General features: G+C 35.8%; 1 protein-coding gene and 1 long non-coding RNA gene across 2 annotated transcripts in view; one reads left to right on the forward strand and one right to left on the reverse strand.

Moving 5' to 3' along the window:
* Positions 1-10,769, forward strand: part of LOC119473033 — an 83,695-nt gene that overhangs the window by 62,463 nt on the left and 10,463 nt on the right. The window lies entirely within an intron of this gene.
* SLC41A2 (solute carrier family 41 member 2) overlaps positions 1-10,769 on the reverse strand; it is a 150,942-nt gene that overhangs the window by 54,586 nt on the left and 85,587 nt on the right. Inside the window, exon 8 of the mRNA XM_017540553.2 lies at positions 9,100-9,179. Coding sequence (XP_017396042.1) covers positions 9,100-9,179 — 80 coding nt within the window. The remainder of the gene's footprint in view (positions 1-9,099; positions 9,180-10,769) is intronic.

The following is a 10,769-nucleotide window of genomic DNA, read 5'->3' on the forward strand; positions in this document are numbered from 1 at the left end:
TTTTTTTTTTTGTAGAGATGGGGGTCTCACTGTTTCCCAGGCTGGTCTTGAACTCCTGGGCTCATGTGATCCTCCTGCCTAGGCTGCTCAAAGCACTGGGATTTGAGCATGAGCCACCAAGCTTGGCTAGCACCCATATTTTAAATAATCACTTAAACTGCCTTCTGTTTACTCAGTGAATTTTCCACTAGAAGTTACAGGTGACTATCTTTTTAAAGCCTGGATTTTCTAAATCTCAGCTCACTTTCTAAAGTAAAGAATAGAGGCTGGTCCAATGGTAGTGGGTTATCAGAACTTATTCACATTAGTGTTGCGAACGTTGGTATACGACCATCCACTGCTAAACTTGATGACATTAAAAAATAAACAAACAAAGAAAGAATTAAAAAGAACATTGAATAATTAGCATGCACTGGTACTCATCTGATAATAGCATATAAACAAGGTCAGTAGCTTATACCTTTAAGTGAAGATAAATGAAAATGTCTCAGAAATTGAAAGGGGCAAGAGTATTTATACTTACTACATAATGCAAGCATTTTCACAAAGAGTTATTGGGTAAACCAATAATGGGTAAACTAGTAAAAAACAGCTTTGTAATCTTTCTCTTCACAGTCACTCAAAAGGAAAAGAATCTAATATCAAAAATGATACTTAATGCAAAGCAGATTACATTCAGATACGTTTTTTAATGATGGATATTTTCCATAGGAATACATAAATTGCATTCCTCTTCAGTTACTCTGGGGATTTTCTTGGGGGTAATGTTCTATGTGGTATTTTATTGGATATGGAATGCTTCAATGCAAACACAGAAAGTTTCTGCTATTAAGCCAAAGTACATATGTTCCACAACTGCAACTTCCGTTGAATTGAGTTTGAAACAAAAAGCTACTAATGATTAATTGTAGCTCTTTTCTAAAACCCACAAATTTGTTGGTAAAACTTTATAAAACTTTTATCATTTCTTTGTTACCGTGTAACAGACTAAAATAATAATAATAAATATAAATAAACTCTTATAAATAATCACCGTATCACCTTATCACACTGTAGTCCAGGAAACACGGACATAACTGATGATATAATTGTAACAAACTAAAAAGAAAATGAATGAGAGACTTTATAAAGACACTGATATCATTTTCCCAAATAAGGTGAATAAAATTTAAGTAAACAACATAATTACTGAAGGGAAAATTAAAGTTTTAACCTCTCATGGTCTCATCATGATCACTGGTTATATTTTTAAACTATATCAAAATTATTAGAATAGTTTTCTTTAATATCAAAAAATACTTTATTGCTATCATGACATACATTGTTTCTACTAAAAGCTAGCCTGTCAACATTTCTTTTAAATTATTTAAATTCTTCAGGGACTAATTGCATTATTAAAGCCAGTGGAGAGCATCTAAAGATAGTCTTGCATAAATTAAGAACATTACTAAAAACAACGTGTCAATATACCAAATAATACTCGAGATTCCTCAGCATCCACAAGACAGAATTTAAAGTGCCTGATGCCTGAATAAGCTCAGTTGATGAAATAAAGTTTGAAAATAGGAAGAAATTATCAGCAGGTTCATCTAGGGACTGTTTTAAAATCCGAATTTATGTTTTGTTAAATTTAGAAATATATGTTTCCAGTAAATGTTTAGCACTAACGTCATGGAATATATTTCAAATTCTGTCAAGAATTCCTTTGCACATTCCGAAGGGAACCCAAAGCAAAAGTTCATTTTCTTTAGAAATAAATCTTTATAATCAATAGCATAATAAATCTAGCACCTTCCTACATGTCTGCCTATTCCCCCCACCTCTGTGTACCTCTAGATTTCTGCCTGTCCTCTTCTCAAGACTTATCAGAACTCACATGCAGAAATTACTCCTTTGGTTTCAAGAAATACAAAAAGATGAAAGAGAAATATCTTCCACTTTTTTTCATATTTTTAAAAAGAAATACATCGAACGCCCTTTTAGTGAATATTTTTTCATCTAAACAAGGGTAGGCATATTCACCACCCTAGTCCCTAATCCACTACCTTTACCATTTCCTTCCCAACAAACTTGCAGACAACCTGGTGAATGGCTGACAAAGTCTCTACATTTTCTACTTCCTTTACCGTAGATCATGCATTCTTTTTTAAATAAATTATTTAGTTAGTTTGAGACAGGGTCCTGCTCTGTTGCCTAGGCTGGAATGCAGTGGTGCAATCACTGCTTACTGCAGCCTTGATCTCCGGGACTCGAGTGATCCTCCCACCTCAGCTTCCTGAGTAGCTAGGACTACAGGTGCATGCCACCCTGCCTGGCTAATTATTTTTTTAAAGTAGAAATGAGGTCTCACTATGCTGCCCTGGCAGCTCTCAAACTCCTGAGCTCACACAATCCTACCTCCTTGGCCTCCCAAAGTGCCGGGGTTACAGAAGTGAGCCAACGTGCTCGGCCTAGATTATGCATTCTTAATGGAGGTGAAAACTGGTCCTTGAGGGAAGAAAAAATATCACTCATTTTATATTCATAAAGCACAGGTACACATACAGTACATAAATAGATAAACAGTAGATGTGCAATATGAAAATTTCATGGGTAGGTACATTTAGGAAAAAAAATTGATTGAAATGACTCCTTCAGAAGGTGATGATGAAAACAAAAGATTGAAAAACACTGCCTTAGATCTGAAACTCCCAACCAGTGTACCTCAGATGGGTTACTGCTGTGTTGTGATACTATCCTCTAAGCTCTTGGCATGGCTGCAGTGCTAAATTAGGAATCTCTGGTTATAGATGGCTGCCTTCTTCACTCTAGGGTGCCATCCAAATATTATAATTTTTATGTGTGCCATGACATGAGAAAGATTGGGAAACAATGCCCTAGAGAAATGAATCTCTCTACTTTATTAGGACAACTGAGGCTGTCTATTGTAAGGCCCTTCATCTTCGTCTATCCCCTAGCCCATATCTGTGTATTTCCACCTGCCTTTCTTCTGGACTCCTTTCTTACCACCTTGAAATAAGGGGTTATCCTTTCTTTCCAAGGCTACTGTGTGGCCCACTGTTTCATGGGCCTCGCTCTCTCATTATTCACAATCTCTCATGCATCCTTGTTCTTTCCTACTCTATTACTGCTTTGCCTCCTTGCCAACAAACATACCCACATGTCTCTTCTCTGGGAAAAAGTTCCTCATTTGAACTTCTAAGTGTTATCCTAATTATTTTCTTTTCATTGTCAACCATTTAATATGAAGTCTAAAATGGCTACTTCTAAGATGTTTATGATTTTATACTAAATATTTAATAAATGCAAAAATAATATCTATAAAACATATGTAAGTTACAAAGACTCGTACTACAAAAAAGAACACTCACATACCACTACCCAGTTTAAGAAACAGAATGCATTAGCTTTATATTTGAAGCATCCTATGTGCTCTTCCCTATTCCCATAGCCTTCCTTCCCTATCAAAGTGGCTATGTTGTGTTTTTTATTCTCTTTCTTTCTCTGTATTATTACCACATACATGTATATTCCTAAATAATATATAATTTGGCTTTACATACTACATACCCTTGAACTTTATATAAATGAAGCAATTTATCATATAAGCTTGTGAGATTCACCCTTGCTCTTCTGGGATATGTAATTCAACCATTTTTATTGTTAATAATATTGTATTATAAGACTGTACTTTCATTTGTTTAGTCTGCTACTCAACAAAACTGAACTCTCAAATGACTTCCTAATCACTGAATAAAACGGTTCCTCTTGAATCCTTCTTGGCTATAATAATGTAGTTTTCATCCTCCCTCTAACCAACGCATCTCTAATTCAGAAGCTATTTCAAGAGCAGATAAAAATAGAGAAGATAAGGGAGAGGAATTATGTGATTTGGGGATGTCCTGCTTGGGACACTGGGTAGCTAACACCACTAACTGACACAGGAAACACCAAAGGGCAGGTTTGCAGGAAGAGAATGAGTTCAGTAGAAGCTTCAAGTGTTCCATGTAGAGATATCCAATTTAAAGTATCGATCTAGAAAGGAACAGATGTGTCAAGACTAGGGCTAAAGCCATGAAATGAAGCAGTATGACAAGGACAAATCAAACTCGTGCATGTAACAGAATCTGTTGATGGGTTCTACTTCAGAGCTGCTGATTCAGGTTTGAGAATTTGCATTTCTAATGAGATCCCAGGTGATATTGCTGGTCTGGGGACCACACTTTGAAAATCTCTGGATGAGACATTATTGCCCATAAAGAAATATTCAATATTGAGAATAGAAGCTCAAGAGCAGGGTGTTGAAGAATACAAAGAGGCAGGTAGAAAGAACTAGTAAAGAAAAATGAAAAAGAATTTTCAGAGAAGGGATGAGAATGGTAGAGTTGCAAAAACGGACAGTAAATAGTATTAAACAACTGAATAGAATGAAGACTGGAAATAGTAATTGGATAAAGTAATTAGGAGGTCACTGGAGAGCTTCGTAAACGCAGTTTTGCAAAGTGAGGGGGAAGAAAAATACTGTAATGGGTTGGAAAAAATACAGACTACACTTGGGAAAGTTTGATTGTAGAGAGTAGAACAGAGAACAGAAGCTTGAAATAGCAGAGCACTATGAGAAAGGGGACTTGGGATGAAAGACTTCTGCACATTTGTAAGCTAAAGGGAAAAGATGTAAGAGAGGAAGACATGGGAGATACCGGAAAAGTTAAAATAATCGATGGAGCGTACGGCTCCCATTGGAGTTGTAATGGAATAATATCCAGGGCACGGGTGAACTAGCCAGTCCTGGGCAAAAGAATCAGCTCTTCTGAGACAGGGGTGAAAGAAATTAAAAATAGACATTGTTAGAGATAAGAATAGAGGTGAAGGGAAAGGAAAGAGAAGCACACTGGGAGAGACCACACCTAAAGCCTCTATTTTCTCTGTAAGCCTGCCCTACAACAAACATTAAAGGAATTTCTTCAGGCAGAAGGAAAATAACACCAGATAAAAACCTGGACCTACACAAAGGAAAGAGTGCTAGAAACATAACTTTATATGAGAAAATATAAAAGATATACTTTTTTCATTTTTAGTCTCTTTTTAAAAATAACTGAAGCAAAAAATAACAATGTATTACAGGATTTACTACAAAGTAAAATATATGTCAAAAAGAGCACATAATAAAGAGGAGTGGTAATTCAAGTATAGTGACATAAGCTTCTTATCCTATATGTAAAGTGGTTTATTATCATTTAAAAGTAGACTAAGAAGACAGTGATAAAAAGAGCCCTAGATCAGTGGTTCTCAAAGTGTGGTCTAGGAGGTCTGAGGAAGGTCAGATCTAGAAATCCCAACACCTAGCTAACAGAAGTACTGGAAAGAGACTCACAGTATATGTTAGCATGATAAAAAGCCTTTAAGAAATTCAGTAGTGGGCCGGTGGGATGGCTCAAGCCTGTAATCCCAGCACTTTGGGAGGCCGAGGCGGGTGGATCACGAGGTCAAGAGATCAAGACCATCCTGGTCAACATGGTGAAACCCCGTCTCTACTAAAAATACAAAAAATTAGCTGGGCATGGTGGCGCGTGCCTGTAATCCCAGCTACTCAGGAGGCTGAGGCAGGAGAATTGCCTGAACCCGGGAGGCGGAGGTTGTGGTGAGTCGAGATCACGCCATTGTACTCCAGCCTGGGTAACATGAGTGAAACTCCATCTCAAAAAAAAAAAAAAAAGAAATTCAGTAGTAAACAAATTTGTTTAACTTAATGTTTACCAAATTTGACTGACCACAGAACTCACTTTTCAAGTTATACTTATTAACATCTCACAGAACTAGTGTTACTATGAAATACGTTTTGGAAAATACCACTAGTTCTGAGAGATGTTAATAAGTATTAAAAGATATCCTAGTCACAATAGGAACACATTGTTTAAAGCCTTACTTTAAACAATGTATGCATTCTTGTATCTAATAAAACATAAATCAGTAGCTTCACATTTTGAGGAAAAAAAAAAAATCACAGGCTTTAGAATAAACCAGATCTGGGTTTCCACTGTGACTCACCACTTACAAGATAAGAAACCTTAGACAAATTACTTATCTTATTGTGAGGCTTATATTAAAAAACTGCAAGTTATCTGGCACATAGTGCTAGGTACTCACTAAATAGCAGATAATGATGATGATAATAATAAAGATAAACAAGGGTCTTTTAGTACCTTCCCCAACCCATTTTAAATGAAATTCAATTCTCAAAATTTCCGTCTTATTTGAGAAACAGAGTAAACCATCTCTATTAATGTCTTTTAAAGAGTGGAATTTATAAGCAGATTGTGATAGCCAACTAAGAGGTTTACTTACTGAGATACAAAAAATATATTACTATTAATGCTCCACAATGCCACGGCACAGACACCCAAGGAGATCATTTCAATGAAGCTCTAGAATTGTTTCTTACGTAAGGTAAAATAACTGAAATATGCATTAAAGCCTTATAATAAAAGGGTTATTGTAATTTAAGCTTAATTTCTTACTGAAATGTTATTTAATATAGCACTAACAGTCATGAGTAATGTTTATGCTAATGAACTCATCCATTAATATTCACAGAGGAGGATCTGAAGAGGCAGGAGGAAAGCAGTAGTTATTTCAGGCAGTGAAAATTAGATGAATCTTTGTAGGGACAATATAAAAACCTAGTTAGAATGATAATGAAAAAAACTGCGTATCTTTGGGCAACGAGTCCAACAATGTATAGAGGGCCTTGAAAGCTAGGCAGAATTCAAATTTGATTTGATAGGCAGGGAAAAAAAGCCCTGTTAAATTCATCATCCTAGGACCCATGTAATAAAAACAATGTTTAAGAAAGACAAGGCTATTAGTGACACTTAATTTGCATCAAATAGAAAGTGAGTCAGGAAGGCTACTTTATTACTTGAATGATGGCTATACTGAGACATTAGGCTACAAGAGTAAGACATGCCTGTTATATCAATAAATGAGTGAGCAAGTGAACTGTGTTAAAGGGCAAGTAGACAACGGCTCAGTCATTTTTCAGTCGAAGAGGAGGAAGGACCAGGCTGAAACAGATGGTCCCACAATTTTATGTGTAGGTGATGGGGAGAATGGTGGCACCAGCAGAGAGACCTATAGGGAAAATTTGTTCATTGACATTCTAAAGGTATATAAAAATTAAAATATTCAGTAGAAATTTTAGATATGAAATTAGATTTTGAAGAACTTGCCTTTATATATCGTGTGTGTGTGTGTGTGTGTGTGTGTATATATATATATATATATATATATTTTTTTTTTTTTTTTTTTTTTTTTTTTTTTGAAACAAGGTCATTTCCTGTCACCCAGGCTGGAGTGCAGCAGTGAGATCTTGGCTCACTGCAACCTCTGCCTCCCTCTCAGGCTCAGAAGATCCTTTTGCTTCAGCTTCCCAAGTAGCTGGGACCAAAGGCATGTACCACCATGCCTGGCTAATTTTTATATTTTTTATGCAGGCAGGGTTTGGTCATGTTGCCCAGGCTGGTCTCAAACTCATGAGCTCAAGCAATCCACCTGGCTTGGCCTCCCAAAGTGCTGATATTACAGGCATGAGCCACCATACCTGACTGACATATTCCCTTTTTACATAAATATGCAAAGTAAATTACATTAAATATGTAGTATATCCTAGGACATGTTTTCCCACAAGTAAAATTACTTTTTAAATTATATTGGTCTAGGCTATACTTAAAATCCACTTTAGAGTTGAGTTGAACAATGAGAATACATGAACACAGGGAGGAGAACATCACACACTGGGGCCTGTCAGGAGGTGGGGGGCAAGGGGAGGGAGATTATTAGCACAAACACCTAATGCATGCGGGGCTTAAAACCGAGATGACAGGTTGACAGGTGCAGCAAATCACCATGGCACCTGTATAACTATGTAACAAACCTGCACATTTGGCACATGTATCCCAGAACTTAAAGTAAAAAAAAAAAAAAAAAAAAAAAAAAATTCCCAACCTGGCTAACATGGTGAAAACCCATCTCTACTAAAATTACAAAAATATAGCTGGACGTGGTGGCGGATGCCTGTAGTCCCAGCTACTTGGGAGGCTGAGGCAGGAGAATCGCTTGAACCCAGGAGGTGGAGGTTGCAGTGAGTGAAGATTGTACCACCGTACTCCAGCCTGGGTGACAGACAAAAAAAAAAAAGAAAAAAAAGGAAAAAAAAAATCACTTTAATGACAGCTACCACAAAAGCCAGTAGACTGGATTAAAATGATCTTATTAAATGTAATTCATACATAAATGTCTGTGAATTTAAGTATTATAATTCCCATTTCACAGATAACAAAAAATATATAAGGCAGATTTTTAAAGGGATCAGCTGAGACCAACAGATTTTTCTCTTTTATTTATTTTTTTTAAGACACAGTCTCACTCTGTTTCCCAGGCTACCATGCAGTGGCTTACTATAGCCTCTAACTCCTTGGCTCAAGCAATCCTCCCATCTCAACCTCCTGAGGACAAACTTGGGACTACAGCTGTGTGCCACCAAACTTGGCTAATTTTTGAATTTTTTTATAGAGATGGGGGTCTCACTATGTTGCCATAGCTGGCCTCAAACTCCTAGCCTCAACTGACCCTCCCACCTAGGGCTCCCAAAGTGCTGAGATTGCAGTCATGAGCCACCGTGCCCAGCCCAGATTTTAATGAACTGAATGGACTCAAGCAATGTTCAAACCCAGCTGTCTCTAATTTATCCACAAAAATTGACAAAAGAAGCAACAAAACAATATACAATAGCAGATAATCCCAATGTAAATAATACACAAAATCTGAAATATATTTTGCCACACCAATCTTAAGTCAAGTATACCTGACTCTCAAAATAGTAGTTAATGATACGATTAAGAAAGAGCACTTTTCAAAAATGTATTCCACATTCTGAGACCTGGGAATGTAATTTCCATTGAAAACAACAACTTGGTGTTGGAGGGAAAATGGTTGGGATGGGAGGACAGACCTCTTGCATCTGAGCCCTAAGACTCCTAAGAGAACCTAAGAGATTACAAAGATTTAATATTATCATGAAGCAGTATATCTAATTCTTACCATTAATAACTGGCGTGTAAACAACAATCCCAACCAAGTTTGGATCAGATACAGTTGTGTCCAGAATAAGGCCCCCAATGCTGAAAGAGATAAAATTATATAATTTAGAGAAGAGGAAAGAGAATATACTTGAAGTTATTCTGTACATGCAGACACTCCTCCTTTTTAAAATAAAATATTCACACATTTTAAAAATAGAGCAAAAAGTAAAATATTCAAAGTAAAAATCAATGTCAATAGTAAAATGTTGAAAATAAAACATGGCATAAGCTCCAGCCCCAGATTTCAGGATTCTGATGTCTACGATATGCTACTTGTGAAAAGAAAAAAACATATGCTTTCAATGCATTAAAATGTCTGCAAGAGCATACAAGAAATTATTAACCATGTCTATTTCTGGGGGTGAAGGTGACAGGTGACTGACAGTCATTTTATATCCTTCTGTGCTTAATAATTTTTAAAAACCATGCCACCGATCACTCATAATTTAAAAAATAATTTTAAAGAGTATGTTTTCATATTTGAAGTAAACAAGGCATAAAAGAGGTGAATTTAATTGTGTTAAAACTAGATATTGTTAGGATGCGTCTTATTACTGGCAAATTAAAATAATGAGTTGTAGCCACAGAAAGAGCTGATCTTGAGACCAGAAATCTGGAAAACTAACATATAGTTATATGGTAGCAAGCCATACACTCTCACTGTGTCAGTGGAACTTGGAGATTTTTTTAAGTTTCCAAGGCCATTATTAATTGGTTAACATCAGTTTCTGGGTCTGTGTAGTATAAAACATTCCCAGTCCTAATATTCCATGGGATCCTGTGCCCAAATCTTCCAGGAAAGTGCCATCCACATTACAGCAAAATGAACTGCATGCTGTCACAGAGTGGGGCTGATGGTCAAAATATCAGATCAAATGTTCTTAACACTACCTGATAGTTAACATTAGAAAATTATCAAATCTTTATCATTTTAACTCTTTAGTAAAATAAATCATGCCTTAATATGCCTAAACTGTGGGCGTTCTCATTAAAAAGGTACACTGTTGAGCCCCAAAATAGTCCTCTTTAGAAATATTTTAACATTTTAAGCCCTAATTAAAAGAATAAAGTACATATTTCAAGAACAAACTAGTTCTGAGTCAAAGAATAAACCTCCCTGACAAAATATATAGATCATGTTGCAGATACAACATAACAATTGCTAAAAATACATTTTTTAAGATTCCTATTAACACTGGTAGTAAAATTACTACAGAAAAAATTAGAAAAGACAAAAGAAAGTAAAAACCAACCCTACTTATATCATTGAATTACACTGTTAGTATGTTGTTATATAGCCTTCTAGACTTTTTTTACTTACATATTTTATTTAAATTGACAATAAAAATTGCACATATTTATCCTATACAACATGTTTTGAAATATGGATATATTGTAGAATGACTAAATCAAGCTAACTAACCTATACATTACTTCACATACTTATTTTTTGTGGTGAGAACACCTAAAATCTACTCTCTTGGCAATTTTGATGAATACAATACATTGTTATAAACTACAGTTGCCATGTTGTACAATAAATCTCTTGAACATGTTCCTCTAACCAAAATTTTTAATCCATTGACCTACACCTCTGCAACCCAGCTGTTTTAATATACACTTTTTTTT

Source organism: Cebus imitator, unplaced genomic scaffold, assembly GCF_001604975.1.
Source record: "Cebus imitator isolate Cc_AM_T3 unplaced genomic scaffold, Cebus_imitator-1.0 Scaffold8, whole genome shotgun sequence".
In the NCBI taxonomy this organism is placed as follows: Eukaryota; Metazoa; Chordata; class Mammalia; order Primates; family Cebidae; genus Cebus; species Cebus imitator.